The sequence below is a fragment of the Malaclemys terrapin genome, chromosome 6, assembly GCF_027887155.1.
Source record: "Malaclemys terrapin pileata isolate rMalTer1 chromosome 6, rMalTer1.hap1, whole genome shotgun sequence".
Taxonomy (NCBI): Eukaryota; Metazoa; Chordata; order Testudines; family Emydidae; genus Malaclemys; species Malaclemys terrapin.
In genome coordinates, this window is record NC_071510.1 from 10,183,051 (window position 1) to 10,209,614 (window position 26,564).

Consider the following 26,564-nt stretch of genomic DNA (forward strand, 5'->3'; position numbering starts at 1 on the left):
AAAATAGCAGTGTAAATATTCCCGCTAACGTCCCTTGGGGGAAAAGATCTGCAAAAGACGCAAAGAAGGCACTTTTGTGATCAAAGAGACTTGTATAAGCAGCATCTGCACCAGATATCGTGAGTGCTGCACATGGGGTGAAGTTAAACTGGTTCCAGTGTTTCTCCTCTGGTGATGGAGAACAAGCGTTTCTTAAAGTCTGTGTTTTTGGTTCCAAAAGATAAATTAATTCTTCCCGTAATAAAGCCCCTGAACTCAGCTTCTTACACTACAGTGCTCTCATTTACCTACAACCACAATATCCTGCTTCAAAAGCAGAACACGTCATCATCTTGCTGTTGGCCATGGTTTTCCTGTTGCTTTAGCAAAAGACGGCTTTTATACCAGCTCTGCTCAATGCTGTGTGCTGTGCCGAGGAGCCCTGAAGATGATTTCATATTGTCCCATATGTGGAAAGCCTGTTTACTTCGGTAAGTTTCTTCCATTGGAAGCAAGAGGCCTTTTTCCGTACGTGTCTTTAAATGTTAAATGAAGCCAGGCACTTTCTGTTCTACTTCTCTTACATTTGCAGTTAGTGACCCTCCATTCATAATGGCACTTCATCCGCTGCATAGCTAATCAGTTTCAGACAGCCAGTTAAAAGTAGTTTCAGTGATTGACCTGCTTCTCATTCCCTGTTCCAGTTTTTGTGCTTTTTATTTAAAAAAATCACATTTTCCTGTTTTTTAAAATATTGTTATTCACCTGCTGTTGTGTGAAAGACCCCCACAAACTGGAGAAGCTGGCTCACTCTGACTATACCAGGGCAGCAGCCCTATGAGAACTGCTGGCAATTGTACAAAGTGAATACACAGAACAAAAATAGAGAGAAACACTTTTTCTCTAATCTCTTTCGGTCTTAGATGATACTTTTAATAACTGAAGGAAAAGCATTTTCAGACAGAAGTCTGATTTTTAAGTTGATGGTGCTCTGTAAAGCTCAAAAACTTGTCTTTCTGACCAACGGAAGTTGGTGTAATAAAACATATTACCTCACCAAGCAACCTCTTTAATACATTGTCTCTCTATGTATAAATATAATCAGTTCTGAATTATGTGGATGTCTGGACAGAAAACCTCAAGATCAGTCCTCCAAAATTAAATAGGATTAAAATGAATTTCCTTCCAAATTTGCTATGAAATATTTTGGCAATGGACAGGAAAAGTTTACTCAAGTTGTTTCAAAATGTACTCTGAAATGTGTTAACTGCTTTTATTAATGAAATGATAAGCTAAGATAAAGCCACAAAATACCTTTTGGAACCTAGAAGTGATTTATAGTTTCTCAGATCATATTTGCAATGGTGCAGTAGGCCCTTATAAGACTGCTTGGCTTCATGTGAATTAGGACTGCTACAGTGTACGCATTATACATGTGACAGAGAAACAAGGATGGGTCAACAGCGCAAAAAGGTACATGGAAAAGGTTTGTTCACTTTTTAAGTTAGCAGTTGTTTTATAGGATTTATAGGATGAATTTTGGTTTATTTTTAAATCACCAGCTACCCTGAGAAGCATGCATGGGATGTATTGGGCTATGGGATGGATTTATCAGACGCTCAGTACCTGAAGGCTACAAAGGGTAGGGGAGCGTATATTGATGGGGTGCTCACAAATCCACGCTTATAGGTAGCACTCGAAGGGCGGGGGGGGGGGGGGGGGGTTCGGTTTTCCAGGAAGAGCTTGGGACTTGGAAGAATCCATCTTGTTTCATTTTAGGTTAGTCCAGAAAGCCAGCAGCAGCTTCTTCCATTTGCCCTTTGTCTCTCCACTGTTCCCACTTCTGTTTCCTGTGGTTAAAATTACCCAAGATGCCCAGCAAAGATCTGCATAGCAGGGTGGGGTCCTTATTGCTATGTCTCATTAACATTCCGCTCCATAGCCAACAGATCCCATCTGTGACCAAAGGGTAATTCTGCACCATGAGCCATATTACCCCTGTGCGGGCAGAGGCAGAGGAAATGAGTGGATCCAGGTGGTGATGGGGCCCAGAAAGGAGGTAGCTACCTGCAGAACGTTGCCCTCCTCCCATCACCTCGTGGAAGCCCCTGGATGCCCAGGGATATCTGTTCCACTGGTTGGGGTGGGACTGAGCAAGGATTAGAGGAGGCAGAACTGGGGGGCGGGGGCAGGGGCGGGGGAAATCAGTGCTTGCTGTAGGAACGCTCTGGTCTACCCCGTGGGAGCACCATAAGCTGTTCACGGTGACCTTATCAGTATTAACTCACGTGCTGTCCCCTCCCGCTCTCTGAAATGGCCCCTGAGAGGGCCTGAATGAAGCAGTTGCCTGGGAGATGATGTGCCCATGGGAGAGCCAATTGGGTGGCTATGGGGCTTGAGATTTAGGAGGCAGAACAGATGCAAATGGTCTCCATTCAGATAGCACTGACCTTGGGTACTCTGTGGCTTCCTTGGGTCAAGTCCCCTGTCAGTTCTGCAGTGGTTGGCTGGGGGACAAATCCCATTATTAAATAATAAAAGCAGAGACTCCATGAATGGACAATCAGAATCTCCTGTGCTTTATAGGGGGGAAATCCAGGAAAGGGACAATACAGCCCATTGCTCTCATTGCATCGTTTCTTCATAGAGACACATCATGAAAAGTTTGCCTGGAAAAATGCACTTTCCTGAGGTTTCTATTAACTATGAAGAGAGCATATGTGCACATATTTGATATATATATATATACTCCCCACCCTTCAGGAGCGGGAGTTAAAGGTGGGAGACTATCTCAGTAATTTCAGGGGGAAAAAAATCTTACAAGAATGTTGTAAATCATATTAGAAGACACTATTAGAAACCAGGGAAATTCAGGGTTAAGGTTAAATTAAAGAGAAACCAAACATTTTAAAGCATGGGAATGTACAATTCAGGCACCAAACAACCTTAACTCTGCCCTGGCCAGAAGTAAAGTTGAGTGTGATTTTGAGGAATTGAATGTGTAACTGTGGGCAGTTGTTTAGTGGAAATAAGAGGGAGTTTGCTGGGGAGGTGAGTGCGTTTGGGTATTAGTTTGGACGGCAAGACGTGTGGAGAGAGGTTGCAGGGGAGGTGAATGCCATAACTAGTGATTTCCTTGATTTTTAGTACTCCCATTAATAGGAAATGACCTTGAGCTAATTCATTCTAATTGAAGGAAGTTTATTATGGGGGATATATATCTTCCAAACATTATGCAAAATTTATACAAGCCCTCTTAGGCATTTTCATTGTAGCAAATTAATTCCTCTGTTACTTGCTTAAGAATGGGTCATTCACTGCATTATTGGAAATGTTGTGGCTTGCTACATAGAGCAGGTCTTATTTCAATAGCCTCATTATTTTCCTTTTTAAAAAAACGTTTTGATGGATTATTTAAAACATCATGGTTTGGTGCACAGGAACTGCATGATTTTATAGACGCTCTTCTTTGTTAGCAGCTAATGTATCTGCTTAAGTGGTTACAATAGTGCGTGCTTCATTATAACCTTACCTACCAGCATGGTTCAGCCTCTGTATCCACTATAATCCCTGCGTTTCATGGGTTTATAATTCAATCATTTAAAATCACATCTGGCTTAATAAACTTTATAAAGAGATTGTTTGTCTAGATGCTTTTTTTGGTAGAAATATGATGCAAATTGGACAAATTATGGAGTTTTAAAGAAATAATTTGCATTAGATTTTTGCAAGGCACAAATTTCAGCCAAAAAAAAAAAAAAGGGTTCATTTAAGAATAAAAATTTGGTACTGTTCTGTTTGTGAACTGATATTATTTGATATTTTGAAATGGCTGTTTGAAATATTTATTTTTGAAACACCACAGATCATACTGCATTTCTATTATGCATTTTTATTTTTAGTAATAATCAATAATAATAATTGTGTGTCTGCACACACAAATTGCACCAGTTTAACTTAAAAGCAGTTATAAAATTATTTATTTAAATCAGTGGTCCCCAAAATTTTATCTCATGCCCCCCAATCTCTGTCTGCCTGCCCCTCCCCGAGCTGGGGCCAGGAGTGGGACTGCAGCGCCAAGAAGGGGGACGTGGACACGGGTAAGGGGGACTGCGGCCACAGCTGGGGGCAGGGGAGGGACCGGGAGTGGAGCCTCGGCCAGCAGTCGGGGTCCTGGGCATAGGGCCGGCAGCTGGGGCTAGGAACGGAGCTGGGTTGCACTCCCTCCCTGTCCCCTGTGGGAGCTTGCCTGGGCCCCAGCCACACCCTCCCGAATGTTCCTTTGTGCCCCCCAGGGGGGCATCCCCCAATTTGGGGACCTCTGATTTAAGAGAATGAAAACCCATGTATGGACAACAGAAGCACAACCAATGTTGTCCTGGTTTAAAATCGATTTAAGTGTGTCCACACAGCCTCTTTCATCAGTTATCTAAATCAGTTTAAACATCGTGGGTGAAATCCTGGCCCCGTGAAGTCAAACTCCCATTGATTTCAGTGGGGCCAGGATTTTACCCCACATCTTTAGTTAAACAGGTGCAACTTTGTTTGTAGACCGGCCCTAAGGCTTAGTATCATATACTGCTGTAGAGATAACAGATCAATTTTTGCATGAATACAATGTTCAGATCCACAGAGACTGGCATTTTCCATGTGCAGTGATCTGTTGGAGCGCTTGTATACTGTCCCTCTTTACACTGGGACAGAGACCACAGCCAACAGACGCAGATATGCCAGAATACTGCAAAAAAGCAGTTTTCATGCTATCTCCATTCCCATAGCCCATCCTGCTCCATTGAAGCTAAACAAGTTCAGACTGTGAACAGTGAGAGCGATTAACCATCGGAACAACTTACCAAGGGTCGTGGTGGAGTCTCCATCCCTGAACATTTTTAAAGCAAGATTGGCTCTCTCTCTAAAAGACTTGCTCTAGGAATTATTTTTGCCTGTGTTACACAGGAGGCTGGACTAGATGATCACAATGGTCCCTTCTGGCCTTGGAATCTATGAAATCAAGGTTAGTTTTGTCCTTATTTTCAATATTGGTGCAGGAGTGGTCTCTATTTTTGTTCGCAGGGACTGAGTCCAATCTCATTAGAGCTGGTCAGAGCTTTTCTTGTTGAAACATATTTTGTTTTGTTTTTTTATGGAAAGTATTTGCTCAATGAAAGAGGAATTGTCCTGATTTTTTTTTTTAATTGTTGAAATGTTCAGTGAAAACCCCAAAACAAATCATTTTTGGTTTGGGGTTTTTTGATGAAAACTTGTAATATTTTGAAGAAAACGTTCAAGCAAAATGAAAAAAAAAATCATTTAAATCAAAATTGTTCGGGGGGCGGAGGGAAGAATCACTTTTTGACCAGCTATAGCTCTCTACCAAGTTTTACTATGGTAAATGCATTGACTTGAGTGGAGTGCCTCCTGACTTCCATCGTTGGAAGTGCAAAGACAGTGAAGCTGAAGGATCTGTCTTCCCTGGAGAGTTAACTCGGCTGATTGCCACCCACGTCTGAACATCTGGGTAAGCCTAATGTGGACATGAGCAGCCACACTGCAAAGCCCTTCCCTAGTCACTATGTTCTCACTGGTGCTGCACACAGCCGCGTGGGTCACCAGGACTTCTGGGGGCACTTCCCATGGTTCTGTGTGCTGCGGTAACCTGAGCTGCCCCACGATTCTTTCCCAGAGAATTGTGGGAGAACGTGTCTGTCCTTCCGGGCCCGTCAAGGAGTTGTGGGAAGGCATTGGAGAATTATCAGTGCTTGATTAATTTAGCCTGCATCCTCACTGCAAAGTGGGTGGGTTACCAACCCGAGTGAACGCCTCAGCGGAGCGTTAGCTATTAGCATTAGCTCCAGCTGAGCCAACGAGTTCAAGTTGAAAGTGCTGCCAGATTCAGTTTGTGTGGATGGCAACAGGGATTAGGGGCAATGCCTACGTAGGAGCCTGAATTATCTCAGCAGTGAAGACAAACCGTAAGTTAGGGCTGCAGGAATGGGACCAATGCTGGGGTGAACACTGGGGATGAAATCCCGGTGCCAGTGAAGTCAATTGGACCCTTGACCCTTGGATGTGGATTCAAACTGACTGTTAACACTTTGGGGTGTGGGGGGTCATCTGAACGCCTCCCCTGCTGCAGAGCTGTGCGTCAGCAGTGTGGGGGCTTCACATGTGTTATAGGACTCCTGAATTAAACAGCAGAATGCGTTAGCCTTGGCAGCCTCCCCTTGCTTTAGAACGCTGCTCAAGAGAGGTTTGCCATTGCCCTCTGGCCAACTGCTCATTTGGCTTCTGTATTTACCGTGCCTCTGATCTACATTTCCAATGCAAATCAGGTTAGTTTGTCAGGTGTCATGACTCAAAAGGCTTCTGTGGTCTGTGTAATGCTCTTCCTGTAAAGAAGAAACAGGACTTGCCTACAGTGACTATAGGAGGGTTTCTTTATTCAGGCTGCTGGCCTACAGAGACACCCGGGAGTTCCCGCTGGCTCTCTAGCTCACAGATTGAGCAAAACATTTTAGCACATGCTTAACTGTAAGTCCATGACTAGATCCATTGATAGTCACTGGGACTGCTCACATGCTAAGAGTGAGGCATGTGCTTAAGTACCTTCCTGAAGAGGGGCCTAAATGAACAGCCCCTGTGCTCCCTAGTCCTGGCCTGCGCTGAGAAGACTGTTCATTAAGCTCCAATTTGATGTCTTCTCCATGACTCGAGGGGACCTGTTCTATGTGACCTTCATTGGGATTTCAGATGCTGCCGGCATGGTTAGAGGACAGGCGTTATCAGCATTACCAATGCACGGCGAGAGGACACGCACGACTAACATCACTGACGTAAACAGCCCTGCCAGCCACAGCAACTCAGTGAAGGACAGGCACATGCCAGGGGATCACAGGACAGATAATGTTTGTAGCCACTATGCTGCTCCTGTCACTTGCACGGATTTCAATGGGTATTTTACTATTGATATCCGTGGTGGCAAGATTTGGGCCCTATATGATCCAAGTCAGGCGAATGTTTGCATCCCCAGAACCATATCTAGGTCACATTACCCTGATAAGGGAGGAAGTAACTCAGGGTCACCAGTGGCTTTGCTAATGTGCAGCTCTGAATAGATTCTTTCATTACATGACCTTTTTAAACGGCATCCTCCCTGACTGTTCTTTTGTCTTCTTCCTGAGCAATTATTTGTGTAACCTCCCTTCACAGAGGATATCTCCACTGTCAGGTCTGTGCGTCAGGAAGAGGCAGGATGGGATTGTAGCTGTACGTGAGCAAGGTGAAATGGATTTGTACTAAGTTCACTCTGCACTTGCGTCAGGGTTATTACAACCCTGTAGCAAGCCACCACGCACAAAGGCTGATGAAATCGGAGATGCTGGGTGGGGGGAAAAAAAAGAAGCGAAGAGCTATCAAAGAGAAGCCTTTTTGCTACAGGCAGGAAATACCAGTCCTAGCTTGGTCAGAGTGCGCGACAAGACGGAGCAGCTCACTCAAAAACCAGCACACAGAAGAGCCATAGACCAAACCCACACTTGCAAGCATGGGGCATGGCTTGAGATGACATTTATTTGTGTCATGGAAAACTAGCTATAATTGCTTTCTATAGGCCATGCCCTGCAGCTTTTGCCAGCGTCTCTGGAGCCAACGCTACTGTTGGCTCCCACTGAAAGGTGCTAATAGCTGCCAGCCGGGGACTGATCGAAAGAATCACAGCCCTTGTGAAAACCAATGGGTGCTGTAGCAGTGTGGACTCACCCCTGCGGCGCCTCCTGCTGGTCTTCTCAGGGAATTAGCTCTCCAGCCCTCAGAGCGCCCTCTGCAGGCCGGTGATCCACTGCCACTGTGTCCCTCCCTGGACTCCGGTGCCCTGTTAGCTGGGGTGCTGCCCCCTGGCAGTAACCCCTTTGTCTCAGGGTCTCCCCTCCCAGGGGAACCCCCACCCACTAACCCCACCTTGCCTCAGTATAAGGCTACTGCCAGTCACCATCTAGCCCCACGCCCTGGGGCAGACTGCAGTATAGGCCACTCATCACAGGCAAGGTCGGGTTTGGACCTGCTGCCTTTGCCTGCCCTCTGCAACCCCCAGTACCTGTTGGTCTAATGCTAGGCCGCAGCCTGGGGCTTTCCAGGTTGGAGCTCCCCAGCTCCTCTGCCTTTCCCCAGCCCTGCTCCACTCAGGTACCCTGTCTCTAGCTCCCTGCAGCCCCAGGCCCTTCTCCCTCTACAGGCAGAAGGAGACTGTTTGGACTAGGGCTCACAGTCTTTTTATACAGGCCAGCTGAGGCCTGATTGGGGCGTGGCCCAGCTGCGGCTGCTTCCCCAATCAGCCCAGCTCGTAGAGCTTTTCCCCTGCCCCAGCCCTCTCCCAGGGCTGTCTTTAAACCCCTCTGGGCAGGAGCGGATAACCACCTCGCTACAGGGGCCAAGCACTCTTTCAGGCCCGACAGAATAAGCAATCCAACCTCCTTCTGTAGTCAAAACAGCTGCCAATAATGGGGGGTCTGCCACAGGCAAAGGCCGCATCAGAGCCGGGCCTGAGGGCCGAGGTGCTGTGCGTATGGACCGAGGGGCTAATGCAGGCGGGGGGGAGATAGGCTGCATGGTGCGTGTGCTGTGCTGGAGGCAGTGAAGAAGCGGTGAGCATGACCGTGAGAGGACGCAGAGGTGCAGGACTTCTTGGGCACAGAACTTGCTGGAAGAGCAGTTATGGGGATTTTTGAGCAAGGAAACTGCCTGCTGCTGTTTCTATTGTTTCTATTGTGCTCAGGGGAAAAACGGACTGCATGCACATGTTTTGCAAACAAACAAGATTACATCAAGAATACATCTGACTGGTTTCACTGATTTCTTCTCCTCACGGACCCTCTTCCCCCCACCCCCACAACACCCGGACTTTGACTAACTGGCTTTAATAAAGGACTAAGGAAGAGTTGAGCATATGATTCCAGATGTGGTGAATTTAGTGTCCCACAGGCCAATCAGCTTGAAGGACTGGATGACTCATGAGGAGTTTGGGCATGCGGCTCGAATATTAGGGGCCAGATCCTCCTTGTGTAGAGGCAGGTCTGTGCTGCTCTATCACAGCAAGATCTCCCATGTACAGGGCTCCTCAGATGACAATGTACTGCCAGAGTCTCCTACATCTATCTCCCCTTATCTTCCTAGAGCCGGAGCCCTGGGCGCATGGGCAAGTGGGGTTCTTGAGAGAATCATCGGAATCCCCTTTCACATCATGCATCAAAGACACAGTTTTGTACTTACAGAAAAGAGTGTGATCAGCTTGCACCTTTCTCACTAGCAGCTGTTATTTCTCCTGCCGAGCTGCTGAATGGATGAACTCCAGTTTTTTAGCGAATTCTACTGCCTCACAACCTGTCCTTCGTATCAATTCTCTGATTTCAATTTGCAAGTCCCTGTCCAGCTACGCTTCAGTAAATTGGCCCATTTCTAATATAGCATGCGAGTCCTCACTGACATCTGGATATGCCGGCTACACCAATCTCCTCACATCCCTCTGCCAGACCAGGTGTGTGGGGGAGGATCTCTTCCTTTCCTCTTCTGCTAGCCTTTAGTTGAGTCCTGGCCAACTCAGATGGACCACTGGCTCCTAACTGCACACCAAGAGCTTGTACCTAGAAGAGGTTTAAAAAAAAAATGGAAAAAAACCAAACACTTTATCTATGTTGTCCATGGAAAGTTTTTATTTTTTCTGTAAATTCAAATGCCAAAATACTTCAAACAAAACTGGGCTTGTCTCTCATGTTGTTTTTCATGAAAATTTTCAAGAGGTCTTGGGTTCGTTCTGATAAAGAATGCAAACAAATTTCAGAACCTCATAATGTTTTGCTAAATGGAATTCTTGTTTTCCAGCCAGCCCTACTCAGTTTAAGGGGAGAAATCAGTGGTGCACTCAGTGCATTTACTTGGTGTAATTTGTTGATGTTCAAAATGTACACAACTCCTGTTTCCCTTGGACGGAGGGGATCCCATGCTGCACTCTGGCAATTCCCTTCTGCAGAAACCTCAGCTAAAGTACAATGGCACAAATCCCCCTGTAAGTGGTGTTGGTAGCTCAGTGCGTGGCAGTTTTCTGTCAGAGTCACTACTGAACCAGATTGCTTGAGGAGGAGGTGTTATATAACTGATTATTATTATTAAGAGCCAGATAATGTGACCAATAGACAAGCCTTGTCTCATGCTAGTATTGACTGTTACCTTATCGACCTTATAAATAAGGTCCATCATCTCGTTGGTACCTTAGTGTCTGAGGAACTAGGCAGTGTAGAAGAAGAAAAGCTCTGTGTGGCTCAAAAGCTTGTCTCGCTTACCAGCAGAAGTTGGCCCAATAAAAGATATCACCTCACCCCCACCATGTCTCTCTGAGTAACTGTTGTCGCTGGTGGTGAACTGACTGAGAACCAACATTATACAGGGCCGCATGCTTAGGATTCATTTTTCCATTATGTGGCATTTAAGAAGCTTCTGGATTCCCTGATGTTATCTAATCAAACTCAGGGGGACGATACATTTGCCGTTCGAACTTAAGCTGACTTTGAAGTCCATGGAGCTCTGCCAATTTACAGCAGCAAAGGAGGCGGCCTTTCATTTTAGTTTACAAAACACCCACGGAGAGTAGCACCGAAGTGGAAACTGATCCACAACAGTGACAGGGAGAGGCAGAGACGCCGTTGTAAAGAACACGCAGCCCTGCCCTGTTGCTTCTGTATGATCCACAGGCTATTGTGTGTGTAATGAGGAGATTAAAGAAGACTCATGGAAAGTATGATGGAAGGCGTGCAGACATTGCAGATGTGCTGAAACATTACTTCTTTCCAAGCTCAGGTTTCTTAGCTGAGTTCACAGGGTTGAGGCGATAAGTCATTTTTATAAATACCACCTGATGTATGTTTTTACTAAAGAGAAGCCAAAGCCAGATGCTTTTACCTGACCCAGTGCTCGGAACTATGATGGTTTGGTTAAAGTGGATCCTGGATTGGAATCATCCCTGGCTTTGCAAAACCATCATCTGACTGTTGAGGTTCTCGTCTCTATTCTCAACCCAGTCCACATGCAGACATAGAAAGTCTGACAATAGCACAAGCACTAGGTAGGCAGCCCTGGTGAGGCGGGTGTGTATAACACTGGCATGGACCCCAAACACGCCTCTCTACCAGATGCTATAACTAAGAAGGTTTAAGTGTACCAGGCCCCCTACAGAAACTAGAAAAGACACAGTCCCTGCCCCAAAGAGCTTACAGTATATGGACAGGATGCTGCAAGCCCTTTATCTACATTCTTTAATATCCATGTTACAGCACTGGCTAGACACACCAGCAGGGTTTTATGGATTTCCATAGTGCTAGGTTCTGCACATCCATGTAATAAGCCGTGATCAATGCTGACTAAGATAAACTGCACTGCTACCCATCATGTTGCACGAGTGTAAGTCATGTCCAGGGGTTTGCTGTGGTGCAGCTCCACCTCTGGCAAATCCCAGAGTAGCCACGGCCTAAATGAGCAGGTCAGACAAAGGGTGGGAGAAAAGGAAGGACTATTATTTCATGTTACAGATGGGGTAGCCCAGAGATGAAGTGACTTGTCTGAGGTCACCAGTCCTGCACACACTATCCAGGGGAGGCCGCACCATTGATTAATATAAAGGCATTAATATATTGCCAGATAATTCTCAATCCTGTTCTTTACGCATGCTAACATCTTGTTTGCCTCTTTGACCGTTGACCAGAGCTGTCTATAAAGATGCCCAGGTCCCCTTCCTGAGTAGATACAGTTAATTTAGAACCCTGTGCGGTGTGTGAGTAGTTTAATTTTTTCCTTCCAGTGCACGTTACTTTGCATTTATGAGCATTGAACTTCACCTGCCATCGTGTTGCCCATTCTCCTAGCCTGACTGAGTCCCTCTGAAGTTCCTCACAGCCCTCTCAGGACTTGACTAAGCCAAATAACCAAATTTTGCAGATGTGTAAATGGCACCGCAAAGGCAGCTGGTATCCCTCTTCCCCTGTGATGTGGGGTGGTGCAAACGTACAGCAAGGAAACCCTCTGCTTAGCTAATCCTGGGCAATGATTCCCCATTGACATCAATGGGAGCCACAACTCACATCAGTAAGACAGAGTGGGTGAGGTGATCTTCTATGGGACAGAAGTTGGTCCAATAAAATATATTACCTCCGTCACCTTGTCTCTCTAGTATCCTGGGACCAACATGGTTACAACCACATGGCATATAACCATGTCAGTAAGGCAGAGAAACTGCTCACCCTAATACCTTGTACATTAAACTAAATTAACCAATGGGGGCAGTGTCAATTTGTCTCATCAACCAGCTGGCATCAAGTAACTCGCCAAAAATTCAGATACAACCGATTCTCCGAAATAGCCGAGAGAGCAGGTTGATTAGCTAGGCTCCATGTCTATAATTCATCTCACTGAGGAGGACAGAGGTGGTGAAAATGAACTTGGGCCACCTACTTTGGTTGAATGTCCTGGTCTCATCAGAAAGTAGAAGAGTGGGGCTACTATAAAACACAGCAGAGCCAATGGTGCTACTAATCTTACTGTCTGTGCGTAAAATAAGCATCAGCCGGTAATGAATAAGCATGTAGCTGGAATATTAACTTGAGGGAATATTACTCACATTGTGACTTCAAACTGATGCCTGAGAAAGAGGAGTGGCAAGAGTGCAGAATTTAACAGGGAATAGCAAACATTCTCAAAACCCAGCTACCCTTACAACCCCGCTCACCAAACTGAGGGGCCTGAAAGCAGCTCATGTACCAGGAATGAACCATGTGACCTAAACTGACCAAGAGCACTAGTAAGAATTTACTTCGCTCCCTGGTGGTGGCCAGGTACTTTATGCTGTTATAATTCAACGTGAGTCTTTCGCTGGGGTTTCTTTTTAGAAGAAGGACGTTGAACTTGTTGGAGACAGAAATGGTCCATTCCCCTTCTTTTTGTCATCTGTTGCTAGAGGCCCCTCTTCTCCCCTCCTTTTAATAATTAAGATTATTTGTGTTAAGTTCATGGGCCATATTCAGCCTTGGTGTAAGCAGGTGGGCTTCCCATGGAAGTTAAGGCAGCCATTTATGCCAGGGCTGAACGTAGTCCAGGATTTGATCCTTCAGATGTCAACAGCTCTTTCTTATTTCTTTCTTGGTATCACAGTCTTCTGTTTGTGACCTCACAGCCATTTCCATAGCAGCCAGTGATGTCATCTCAAAGAATGGCTATGACTTCCGGTGGGGAATAAGTAAGGCTACGATTTAGTCACGGGTATTTTTAGTAAAAGTCATGGACAGGTTAAGGGCAGTAACCAAAAAGTCACGGCCAGTAACAGGTCCATGACTTCCATGAATCCGTGACTTCCGTGAAAGACTCGCAGCCTTAGCAATAACCAGCAGGAGTGATTGATTCTCAAGGAACAAACAACACACATTCCTAATAGTATAAATGTGGTTAAGAAATACAGAGAAGTAGGATACAATTTTGTACTTGATTGTTTGTCAAAGTCCTTGAAAAGGCTTCAGCACTTGGAGGAGTGTTTCCTTCAAAGATTTCAAAGTCGTGGTCCAACCCCCACCGACTTACTATTGAATTAACTTACGCTGGGATGCCTTTCGTCTCTGAGCCCAGGCACAGAAAATAACAGCCCAGCTAAAGACATGCTGAAGAGCTACACAGGAGTTGTGGGCCAGATTCTCAGCTGGTGCCAGTGACTGACATCGGCTGGGGATCTGGCCCATGCAGTTGATTCACAAAAAGAAACTGATTAACACAGGCTGAGAAATACAGGTTAAAGTGGGAGCAAATGAGGAAGAGGAGGAGGAGGATGGCTGGCCCAGTGGTTAGGGTGCTAACTGGGACTCAGTTCTTTGCTCTGCTACAGATTTTCTGTATGTCCTTGGGTAAGTTACTTAGCCTCTCTGTGCCTCAGTTCCCTGTCTGTACAATGGGGATGACAGCACAGCACTGCCCTGCCTCACTGGGGATATCGGGGGAGGGGGGAGGGGGGGCTCAGTGCTGTGATGATGAGCTCTGCTAAGTACCCAAGATAGAAATGGCAAAACAAAACTTTAAGCAGAAACCTCAGCACAGCCTTAAAAAAGAGGCTCTGCGACACTTTAGCCTGGCCGTTTTCTCTAGAGAGCTGAGGCAGATCAGCACTAAACGGATAGGGCCAGCGACCAAGCCTGCTAATGATTTTGGCAAGAAACTCTGCCCTCAGCTCTTGGGCTCCTGGCTAATAAGGAATGCCCAGCTCTGGATGAGTCAGCAGCCTGCTCTGCCTGCACTGAGGCCCTGTGTCTCTGCACTGCTCCCAGTGCCATTCCCTCTGGCAACCCCCCTCCCGCTCCAACTGCTGCTGCCAGTGCAGACCAGGGAGCGCAGTGTACTGATAATGGCCGGGCAGTGCAAATGGGCTGCTGCCAGTGCAGACCAGGGAGCGCAGTGTACCAATAACGGCCGTGCAGTGCAAAGGGGCTGCTGCCAGTGCAGACCAGGGAGCGCAGTGTACCGATAATGGCCATGCAGTGCAAAGGGGCTGCTGCCAGTGCAGACCAGGGAGCGCAGTGTACCGATAATGGCCGTGCAGTGCAAAGGGGCTGCTGCCAGTGCAGACCAGGGAGCGCAGTGTACCGATAATGGCCGTGCAGTGCAAAGGGGCTGTTGCCAGTGCAGACCAGGAAGCGCAGTGTACCGATAACGGCCATGCAGTGTATAAGGGCTGCTGCCAGTGCAGACCAGTGGGTGGAGTGTACCGATAACTGCCGTGCAGTGTAAGGAATGGACAGAGATGCTGAATTGCTCTCCGTCATGGAGAAGGGCCATTCATTTTCTGCTCCGTACACATAGAACTCATGGTTGTTGCATTCACGACGAGTGATGGCTATCGCTGGGTACAGTGGAAGTTTATTCTGGAGCAGCAGAGAGCTTTCTGGTGTAGCTTCTCCTGTCACTCTTGATAATTTATGCACCGGTTACTAGTATGGGATGTAAAATACTCTCCCACTCCCCTCCCTTCCCACCCCACCGCATCCCACCTCTTGTCTTGGGCAGTCATTTAGGTCTGTGCAGAGCAGGTATGAAAACACCACTATCCTAATCCGGTAGAGCACAGGGTGTAACTGACTGAGCAGAGCAATGTGGAATCAGGGTTTGCTGCTGGCATTCCTAGTTGCTGTAGGTCAGTTGGGACGTGACAGGTAAGCTGTTGAACGGAATCCACAGGTGAGAGAGAACAGCAATAGAAGACAACATGAGGAAGATAAGGGGGGATTGCTTTTCCCCCTTGGCAGGGGATCCCTTTATGACTGGAAGCACATTCTAAACACCCGTTCTCATGCATCCTGGCTAACAGACTGGCTAAGATGCTGCAGTCGCAGCAATGCTGGGAATGAGAACTGTGGCTACCTTATTCTTAACTCACCCCACATTGCAGTCGTTAGCCGGGGGAGCACATTCAGAGAGCCAGATGCCCTTTCCTTTCCTCCAGAGGAGAAGTACATTGCCCTGCTGTTGAAAGGAATGGACCACGTGCTACTCAACTCAGGTACAAGGACCAGAATCTGGCCCATCTGGGCTAAAGCTGAGAGCCAAAAAAGCACCTGACAGCCTACTCACAAGGCATCGGTGTATTGAGCCGGCCCTTCCACCTATTCCCACCGCTGCTAGCCCCTTGCTTCTGCAGAGCCAAGGCCCTTTGAGCGCCTAAGTGACCTGCACCTGGCTGCGTCGTACCCTGTGTGTGCTCAGTGAAACTGTTTGCTGGCCAGTACTCGCCTTGGCACGAAGCAGCTTTCCCTGCTTCCTCAAACAGAAGGGATCTGATGGCGTAAGTTGCTAAGTGGAGCAGGAAAACACAGAAGAGGGAAAACATGCACCCTAAAGAGCGTGCATGACCAAGTACCTTTGGGATCCCACACCACTCGCTAGGCCTTTCTGCGGAGAACACTTGTATTAGAGCAGGAGGCTCTAAAGTTCAGAGTCTATTCATTTTCCTTGTGTTACCCTCGCTGCTGAATTTCATTCGACAGGGAGAGGAGCCCTCTACAGACGCCTCATGCAAATGAGCTCCTGCATGAGAGCTGCGCTGACATACTAATGCTTCACCTCACCAAGGGCACCCACATGCGTAGGTTGTTCTGAACAGCCTCTCCCCTAGGGCGAGGGGAATGTTCTGTGCTGAGCACGGCTGCAGCATGCCTTGCAATTTAGCAAATGAAGGGAAGATTTCCCCCCCCCACAAGTATGTGATGCATTGTGCATTTAATAAGTCCCATTGCAGCATACTGGAAGCAAGGGGATGGGACAGAGCCACTGATGGATTTTTGCTATCAGCATTAAAACAGCTCCATTATCAATCAGCAGGTAACCGCAAAAGGAAAAAATGGGGCGACACAGTGCCTGGTGATAACACGTGGAGCTTTTCACTGCATGGTCACCACTGCTTTTAATTATGCTCAGGTCAGCAGTAATCCAACCTCACCACACCAGACCCTCAGCTGGTGTCAATCAACATCGCACCATTTATTTCAGTGGGGAGGGTCTGGGGCACTATATTGATCTAGGTTCTTATAGGGCTTCCATCACTGCATAACATGAGCATATCGCCTATATAAGTGCATTTATTTTTACAACACCCCATGAGGCAGGGCCGAGCTATTATATCCATTTTACAAATGGAAAACCAAGGCCCAGAGAGACTAAGTGGCTTGGCCAAGCTGTAAGAGACTGGATGCGGGGCCGTCCTACCTAATAGTCAGGGTGGGAGGCTGGCCTAGTGGCCAGAGCCCAGATCAAGAGCCAAGTTACCAAGTCTAGGGAGCAGAGCAGAGCCAGAAGCCAAGAATCAGAGCTAGACTTTCAGAAGGAAAGCAGACCAGCTGCATCGGGAGGAGCATAGAACATGATTGAGTAGCTAGCCCTGCTACAGGGTTTAAGAATGTGCCTGCTGGTATCTTCCACCAATTGGGGGGCCAGGTTCATTTGCTGACTCAGCTGAGGGCAAGGATCTGGGTCTGGGCTCAGCTGTGGGTCCCTGACACAGTGAGTCTGCCGCAGAGCAGTGAGGTGAGCGTAGCTCTGGGGTGTCACCGTGAGCACTCACCCCCCTGCTTCAAATTCTGCTCTGCTGTATACCTGGCAGACTCCTCGGCTTTCAGTGGATTCTATAGGTCGATGCTCAAATCCTTGTTCCTCCATGGGAGTTAAAAAAACTCATCCTTTGTGTAGCTGTCCCATTAGCAGGGTCGAAGTTCCTTCTCATCCACTTGCTGTGTCTTTCGGTTCCAAATGATGTCAACATCAACTAAATCCCTCAGTAACGTGGCTTGCAGGAAAGCAAAGAACCCACTGCAGACCGCTTCATGCTCCACAATCACGTAGCTATATAGAGGCACTGACTAAGGTCAGGGACTCAGTTAAAGAATCTCATCCATTGAACATTTTTGCTTGAAAAGATTTTTCATTGGCCAATGGGGTTTAGCTGAAAATGCATTTTTCAATTTTGCATGGTCATGTGACAGGAGTAAATACTCAAAGAAAATCACTTTTTTCTGAACAAGCAACTCTTTGCACTAAGGAATAACTGTGAGGGCTAAAGCCACTCTGTCATTCTGCATTTCACTGCAAGGTTCCTTAACACGCTCCTGACTGGCTTCCGCCTCTGGATTTAAAGAAACAGTTCCCATATCGCCTCACAATTTAGGGACTCAATAGTTTGGCGTCTCAAGCCCACCATGCTGTAAGTTGCTGTGTATGGAAGCAAATTGCATCTACAGTTTGGCACATGACTACCGACGTTAGCTGTATAACTGAGGTTCATCTTCTTCACAATGTAGCCCTTGAAGGACTCAGTTTCCTTATTACTCTGATTTGTATAAGTCACATAGGCCCACTCCTTGATCTGTGTCTTAGCAAACCCCTGCACCTTCGCTTGATGACCTAGGACCCTCCAGGAAACCGGAGTCTCTAGCTCTAAGTTGAATTCTGCTCTGTCCTGCTGTTCTCTGAGTCTTCCATCACCTTCCCTACATACAAAGCCCCCTGGGGTTGCAGAGAGAGTCTCAAAAATGACAGCAGGAAAACAATGCCCCTGTTTACCAAACGGGATTATTATTTGTACTGTAGTGGCTACGGGCCCGAACATGCTAGGAGCTGTACAGACACACAGCAAAAGACAGTCTGTGCCTTGAAGAGCCTATGGTCTGAATGGAGAAGACAGACAAGGGGAAACAGAAGCACACAGAGAGAAGTGACTTGCCTAAGGTCATCTAGCAGGTTAGCTGGTAAGAATAACACCTAGCTCTTAGAGAGAACTTTACAAAGGAGGTCAGTGGTGTTATACCCATTTCACAGATGGGTATACTGAGGCACAGGGAGCTGACACAACTTGTCCATGATCACCAGCAGGCTAGTGAGGGAGCCAGGAACAGAACCCAGGTCTCCTGAGTCCTAATGCAGGGCTCTAGCCACTAGGTCTCTTTCTTTGTAACTAGGTATCTCATCTCCACTGTAAGACTAATCCAGTCTCACATCAAAGCTATTTCTCCTCTAGCACGGCACTGGACTAGCAGGCTGTCCAAGGGACCAAGAGGGATGATGAAACGAGAGGTTGCTGAGCCGGATGAACACAGCAGAGCAGATAATACGGAGGCTGCTTCTCCAAGTGGGTTACCGTAATGTGCAACAACCCTACCATGGCAGAGGATTGGTACATGACTAATGCTGTCTCATTGCTTCCTTGAGCCCCTCCATCAGCCTGGCTGCACAATATGAGAATGAGACAACAGAGGGGTAAACTGCTTGGAGCAGGCACTGTCTTTTTGCTCTGTGTTTGTACAGCACCTAGCACCATGAGGCCATGGCTGGCCGCTAGGCACTATCGCAATACAAAGAACAACAATAAATGTCGCACTCAGTACACCTATTTAAGAAAAGAACGGATATGTGCTTAACCGTCCATCGGTCTTAGTGGACATACTTCTACAACAGCAGGGCTTTCCTGGCAAAGGGTTAGGGTTAGGGTTACTAAGAGGGGTCTGCATATCTCCAAGTGGGCTGTATATTAGAATAAAGTATCAGCCATTAACAAAACCAGTTTACATACCCTGGGCCAGTTCAGATCTGGAACTCTATCGCCTTCAGTGGAGTTAGTCCTGATTTACATAGGAGTAAGTGAAATCAGGCTGCTTGTATACTATTAGCTAGCAGTAATATGGAATAAACACAAGTATCAGAGGCGTAGCCATGTTAGTCTGTATCCACAAAAACAACGAGGAGTCCGGTGGCACCTTAAAGACTAACAGATTTATTTGGGTATAAGCTTTTGTGGGTGAAGTGGTTTTTTACCCACAAAAGCTTATGTCTAAATAAATCTGTTAGTCTTTAAGGTGCCACCGGACTCCTTGGAATAAACATGGTCGTTCTTGCAATTATTATAGCTTTCTGCATAATACCAAAATTAATGATTGGAACCTTAACCCTCAAGAGTTAAACAGAAACTGAGATTTAATGGATTTACAGGGTAAAACTTCTGTATATTGACAAGTGCCAGAAAAAGATGGAGGTAAATATTTGCAATTTATTGTATGGAATTTTAGCTACATGGATCCCATTAAAATCAACCCAAGTCACTGGATCGAATTCCAGTACAATGCTTCATGATTGCCACATTATTGTGCTGTCGCAACGTACCATGCTGCACAATGCATATACTGTGCTGAAGCAACGTATGTACCCTCCATAATGATTTTGCTAACAGGACGGAGTTTGTTTAATTATTCTTATCTTAAAATACAACAACAAACGAAAAATGATATGATTGTTGCATGTGGGCTACCTATTGGCATCAGGAGAGAGGATCCCTCTGGGCATTCTGAACTTCCCCGTAGCGTCATCCGTTTGGTGTTGGAATGGTGCCTGAGAAGCATTTGAAGCCAGACGGCTGTATGCGTTCTCTACTCTATTGAGCCACTTCTCCGTGAGAAAAATGAGTTCTGCTCATTGTTTAGAGGCTGGGACACGATGGACCAAATCCTCAGCTGGTGGGTAAATCAGCGTCGCTTCATTCAAGTTAACAAACCTGCGCTGATATTACACCAGCTGAGGACCTTCTGCTACGTCTTTCATTACTAGTTTCTTCCTGGCCATCTTGTGAATAAAACCCCAAGCACCAGTGCTTCAGGGAGAGGTGTAGTTTCTGGGAGGCAAAACAGGCTGCAACGCATGATTATTACACAAGGCTATCTTTGCAGTCTGGTTTGGGAGGAAGAGGAGAGTGACGTTTCCATTCTCCTGCTACAGTTTGGTCCCCTCTGCCACGACTTGCACCAGGGTGCTTTCTTAGGTGCTGCAGTCATGTTATGGAGCCCAGCAGCACGGCTTGTAGATATAGCTGCGAGCGATGGCGGAGTCCTTGGGACAAAGCAAGGCCGGTTCTGTAATTGCTGTAGGAAAATGGAACCCTGAGTTCAAAGGTATATTGATCGCTAATCATCACAGGCGCAACATGCAGGGAAGGTTCATTAGAGCTCCAAGAGGGGGAATAATCATTCTGAATCATCTTCTAAAGGAAGAAAATGGATCTCTCCATCTCACAGCTGCCCAGCTGAGAGACGCTCATGTTGCAGGTTTCTAGAATGTACATATCAGCGTATACTCATACCTTCACTTTCCATCTTCTTCCCCTTGTCAATTCCTGATCCCACCAAAATAACTTTGCCCACTAGATTCAGCCCGCTCGGCCATGCACTGGTGATTACAAAGCAAGTGAAGTAGAAGCTGAAGCATGAAGCAATTCTGCATGGCTTGATCTCATGTCAGATCTTGCAAATAAACCCCAAAGGGGACTATTTGTGTTGTCTACAAGTACCAAAACTTGCATGGTGCATAAAGCTCCAGGGCCTTGTCTACATGGGGGAAATTGACCTGCCTGGCTATTCCAGATTCACCATTCTGCCATAGCTGTTCTGATATAATTTACCGATTTTGGAGTAACTCCCTCATGTGGACGCTCTGTTCCAGAATCAAAGTGATGCTAGTCCAGAATAATTACTTTGTCTCCATGGTCACTTTTGTACGGGATAAAGCGTCCACATGAGGACTTATTCTGGACTAGCTAGAGCGGAATAGTGATTCTAGACAGTCACTTGCTCCTGTGTATACAAGCTCAGATAGTCCACAGTCTTGCCTCACTGAAGTTTACAGCCCCAAGCTTTAACCCGACCCTGAAGTGAACATTTCAGCCAGCAAGCAGAAACGTTGCACTGGGTCAGTCTGGAATATGGTTACATACAGGTTGGGGGGAAACCTGGAGGCAGAGGGTTTAAAAAGCAGCCTTGCCTAGCAAGAAATTGGTCTCTGGAAAATGGAGGGTGAGGGACACTTTAATTGACAGCTCATTTAAAGTAGGCTGTTTCAGAACATGAAGCTGACACGGTTAACAAATCTCACCGAAGAATGTTACAACTTGACCTGGATGGAAAATGCCATTTCGTTTTTGTACAAAATGTAGAGAAAATGTCCATTCCCCTCCCCCCAATTTCCCATGAAAGTATTTCAATTTTTTGTTAATGAAAAACCAACACCAAAAAGCAACAAACATTCAGTGTTTTCATGAAACGTTTTTTTGGTTTTCCAAAACCAAAAATGGAAAATCTTCACTGAAATCCAAATCAAAGCCAGAAATAGTTTGCTGCAAAATGTTCAGGCTTTGGATTCCAGTTTTTCACTGAAACACCTGAAATGTTTAATGAAAATAAACAATTTCCACCAAACCAATAAATGAATGAATAAAGAAATGTGGTCAAAAAGCCATTTTTGGCAAAAAAAAAAAAAAACATCTTTCCCGCTAGCTCTACTTAAAACTGTGAAGGCAAATATAGATTCTCAAGATGGTTTTTATTATGTGCCGTAATTAGCAGCGACTAATAATCTGTCTTCTTAAAGGGCTGAGAAATGACCTAATTTTCATGATGTCCTGCTAAGCTTCAGAAGCGGTATGCAAGGTACAATTATGAGCCACTGTATGTGGGGACTGTTGTAACTGTATGAGAAATCTATTTTCCTGGTAATTATTTTGGTTCCTGTGAGGATACAGGTACTGTTTCTTTAAGTCTATTGCAGGACGCTTTTGCAGGCTTTGGGGAAGAATTTCTACAGTGCAGCAGAGAGAGACAGGAGCTTTAGGGATAATACTGGTTTCCTTATTCTCATCGAGATGCTTGTTCATTGCTAGAATCCCTCTTTCTGGCATTTTTACCATTGTCCCATGATGATCCCATTTCTTGAGATTAGACTTGGCCTCCCCTTTTTAATGCACATCAAAGGAGACCAGAAGGTTCTAATAGAGGAGTGTGAAACAAGAAGGTTATTATAGTCACATTGTTTCCTACTCTCTATCCAGTTACGTTCATGGGCCATTTTCATCTACAGAGCAAAGTACCAGATTCTGAATGCCTTATGTAGTCAGTCTTTCCCATGTTCTGTGCTTTGACTGGCTTTTCCACAGTTAGGCTCTCCCATAAATTACTCTAAGCTGAGGAGATGGCAAGTGATTCAAACTGCAGAGGAATGAAGAGCTCAGAGCAGTTTGTTTCACAGCTGTCAGGAGGTGCATTAAGCTGTAAAATTCTGATATTGTTCCTCTCAAATACTATACAGTGCAATGGATAATGGAGTCAAACACTAGAGCTAAGCAAATATTGGTGGGTGGGAGGGAATAGAGGGGGAGGTGCCATGCATCTTTATTTGAATTCCAAATCACATGTGGCTTTCATGTGTTCATGACCCTTTTATGTTCCCTTTCCATTAACACGTGTGCATTTGAGCTCAGCTAGTGAGAACACTGGTGAAAATCGAATGTGAAGCTTGGCTGCTCAAACACTCGTTGAGAGCAAAACTGAGACTGAATTCAATGAAAATTCCCCATTCACATTGTGTTATTAGCTAAATGCGCTGTCAAATCAGGGGATGGAAACAATGCCACGTCGCTTATGTAACTAACCAAAACACTGGTGAATAGTTTATTGCGAACAATCTGCAGACCAAGAATTATTTTCTGAAGACATTTGGGAGCATTTCATGATCCATTCACAGAAAATATGTACCCAGAAATAAAGGTGACAAAATTATTTAGTGTCAGTTATTCACTCAGCTCTGTCACATAAGTCGTGGGCTTTTAAAACGGATGGATAATTTCAGGATCAGCAATATTTATAGTTATTAGAGACAGTTGAAAAATGGGCTGGAAATATAGTGAGAATTTTTTCCTATTTCCTCATCAAAATTTCAGTGAAATATTGAATTGAAATTTTAGCATTGTTCAGCCTGGCCTAATGGCTTGCTATGTTATGATCTGGCTAATGGAATCACGTGCTTAACGTGTTTGCTACAGGCAGCTATCAGGCTCCAGTACAAACAGGTATTTAAGCATGTGAGCAGGCCCCCTGAAGTCATGCGATTGAAGTTAGGGATGAGCTTAAACACCTGGCTGAACTGGGGCCCCAAGGAAGGAATTTCCCCAAATTCCCCTATACAATTGCACCAGTGACTAGAGGCACTTGAATTGGGGATTTTTCCACCTTTCTCCAAAGCATCACGTATTGCCCACTCATTCTATTAGACTAATAACACCTAGCTCTTCTACGGTGCTTTTCATCAGTGGATCTCAAAGCGCTTCACAATCTTTAATATATCTTCCCAACATCCCAGTGAGGGCAAAAAATGTTATTATCCTGGTTTTACACATGGGGAAACAAAACACACAAAGGCCAAGTAACTTGCCCAAGGTTACCCAGGAAGTCTGTGCCAGAGCAGTGAACCCAGGACTATCAACTCCTAGGCTAGCATGTTAACAAGGGGACCATTTCTCCTCTCAGTGTACCATTCCACCAATGACCTGATCAGGGTGGATTTGATTTAAATCAATTTGATTTAAATCACTAGTCAGAAAGACTCGATTTAATAATGGATTTCTACATAAAAGTGCATTCTTGTTGGTTGTTATAACCTTAATACATATTCTTCACAACTCAGAGATAGATGTAGGTTTCATTTTTAGAAGATACACACTATATATTATTAAAGTGATTTATTTTGAAAACTTTTCAGATTAATTTTACAGCTATATCAGAAAATGAATGATTGTTTGGTTATTTCATTTACCAAAGGTAATCGAAGCAGATATTTATGAAGCCATTGGGAGGTGAACAATCTCCAATTCAACAGGATAATCATTAATATTTGGAGGATTTTCGTGTCATGCTGTATTAGGAGGAGACCATCACCAGACAGACATTTAAATTGTTTTATTTAACTAAAACAACAACGTTATGTATTTTGGATTTTTTTCTTCAACAGCAAACATATAATATTTTTACAAAACAAGCATATGAAATTTTGAATTTAGTTAAAACATTCAAGTTTTTTAAAATCAGGTTTGTTTTTGTTAAAATTGTTTTTAACTAAAATAGTTAAATGAAATATTAAAAAAAACAAAAATTAAATTGACTATGCCAGCCAGGTCAACATGAGAAACTTAAAATATTGGCTTCTGCAGCTAATTCAGTCGTCTTCACCTTCATTTTCCTGTTTGTTCATAATCTGGAAAAGAAAAACAAGCTTTCCTGCTTTTTCAGGTCCCAAACGATTTCTCAATTTGGAATGAATTAGTCCAAAGGAAGAAAATATTCTTTCTACACTGGTAGAAGAAGCTACTGCTGTTAAAAGTGAGATTATCACTTCAACAGACTCTGAATCCAAGTGCTGAAGTGACTTCCACCATTTCATTGGTGTGACTTTCTTTAAAACATCATCAGCAAACATATATTTCTTGAATGGTTCACCCTCAGTTCTGATGTTTATTATAGTTGGCATTTTGGAGGGATGATTGCTGGATGTCCATGTCATAGCCAACTCCTCTTCTTCAGCAGTTGAGGTTTGACCCTGGTACCGAGTATTGAGAATATTTGCAAGAAAATGAGCTGGAGACAGTGCTTGTCCCATTCGTTTTTTTAATGCTTGTAATTTAACTCTGTCATTGCATATTTCTCTTTTTAAGATCTCACTCAGTTCCTTCCAAATTTCAACAGCGTCAGCAATAAAACAGCTATTTCCCTGCATTTTGTTCAAGGCTACAGAAATAGGCTTCAGGGTACTCAGCATGTGTTCAACATTTCTCTTAAGCCCAATGTTGAGAACTTTGGCTGTGACAGTGCCATCTATTTGTTCACAATTTTTTTCCACAAACTGTCATGAGATTAGGCCAGTTCTTGATATAGGGCTCAAAACAGTCCACTACTGAGTTCCATAGCACATCTTGTGGGAGAGTTAGCTTGGTTCCTCCCACTTTTTTCAGAGCAGCTGCTGCAAAGTGGTTGTTTCGGAAGTATTTTGCAATTTCAACAACATTAGCCTTTATTTCTGCAACACTGAAGTCTGGCTAGGAGGTGCATCAAAGGAGCACTGCAACCGTATGTTATTAGCTTGGGACTCTTCACTCTCTTCTAAATAATTTCTTCTCATCTTGGATACATTTGCAGCATTGTCTGTGACCGAGCTGTGTACTAGACATTTTAAATTTTTTTTTTTAGTTTGTTATAGCTTTTACTGCGACTTCTTGTAAGTATTCTGCAGTGTGCGCATTTCCTGATGTATCAATTGTTTCTGTAAGGAAGACATTCCCTTCTTCTGTTGTCACACAAGCACATACAACAGGATCATTGTGGACATTGCTCCACCCATCAAGACTCAGGTTAACAATCCAATTTTTTTTAATCACTGATTTTTATCCACCCTGGACCTGATCCACTGTAGTAAAAACTGACGCTTCTATAGTTCGCATCAGTAGTTTCACTGTAATCACTCACAGACAATTGCATAATCATAGCTGTGCACAATGGAACCTAAAAAAATGCCTTGGTGAGGTTTACCAAATGACCACTTTTGTCAGGTGTCATTACAGAAGAGTTCAGTGGCTTCCCCGGAGGAGACACCCTTGTGAAGTTAATTGGATCTTGGTAGGCAGGCTTGAATTTTTCCTCTTGCTTTGGGGCAAGAACGTATGCACTTTATGTGGGGGAAGTGCGGGAACGGGGAATGAAAAGACCTGCTGAAATTCCACTGCATAGTCCCAAGAAAGGAGCAGGGGAGGTTTGGTCTGTACTCTTAAAGCCCTTAACCTCCATGACAGCTTGGCTTTAATGGCCATCCCACTGAAATACTGATTAATTTTTAAACATTTTGTCAGGAAACATCTGTTTATTTCACGTTTGGCCAAATACTCTTCCACCTCTTTGGCTGACGATAGCAGCGGAGACAACAATTGAGGGCATCTGACTTGCTGGAGGTTTGTCGAGCACATTATTATGGCGTAATGCATGCACCTCTTTTCTCCTGGGGTTTGTGTCAGGCAAGGCTTCGCCTCCCAGCAGCGTGTCCTTGTGCTGCAAAGTGACAGGATTCTGTTCCACTGCTCTGAAAAAGTCCGATGTGACAGCAAAGTCAGCAAATGGAGAATTCAGGCCAGTAAATGGGCTTCAGCGGCTGAAGGGATGACATGC

At 45.1% G+C, this 26,564-nt stretch overlaps 1 protein-coding gene across 1 annotated transcript in view; it reads left to right on the forward strand.

Annotated features, from left to right (window-relative positions):
• Positions 1 to 395: 395 nt before the first annotated feature.
• LOC128839512 (cysteine-rich protein 1-like) overlaps positions 396 to 26,564 on the forward strand; it is a 49,962-nt gene continuing 23,793 nt past the window's right edge. The window contains exon 1 of the mRNA XM_054032569.1: positions 396 to 470. Within this exon, the coding sequence (XP_053888544.1) occupies positions 428 to 470 (43 nt within the window). The 5' untranslated portion in view covers positions 396 to 427. The remainder of the gene's footprint in view (positions 471 to 26,564) is intronic.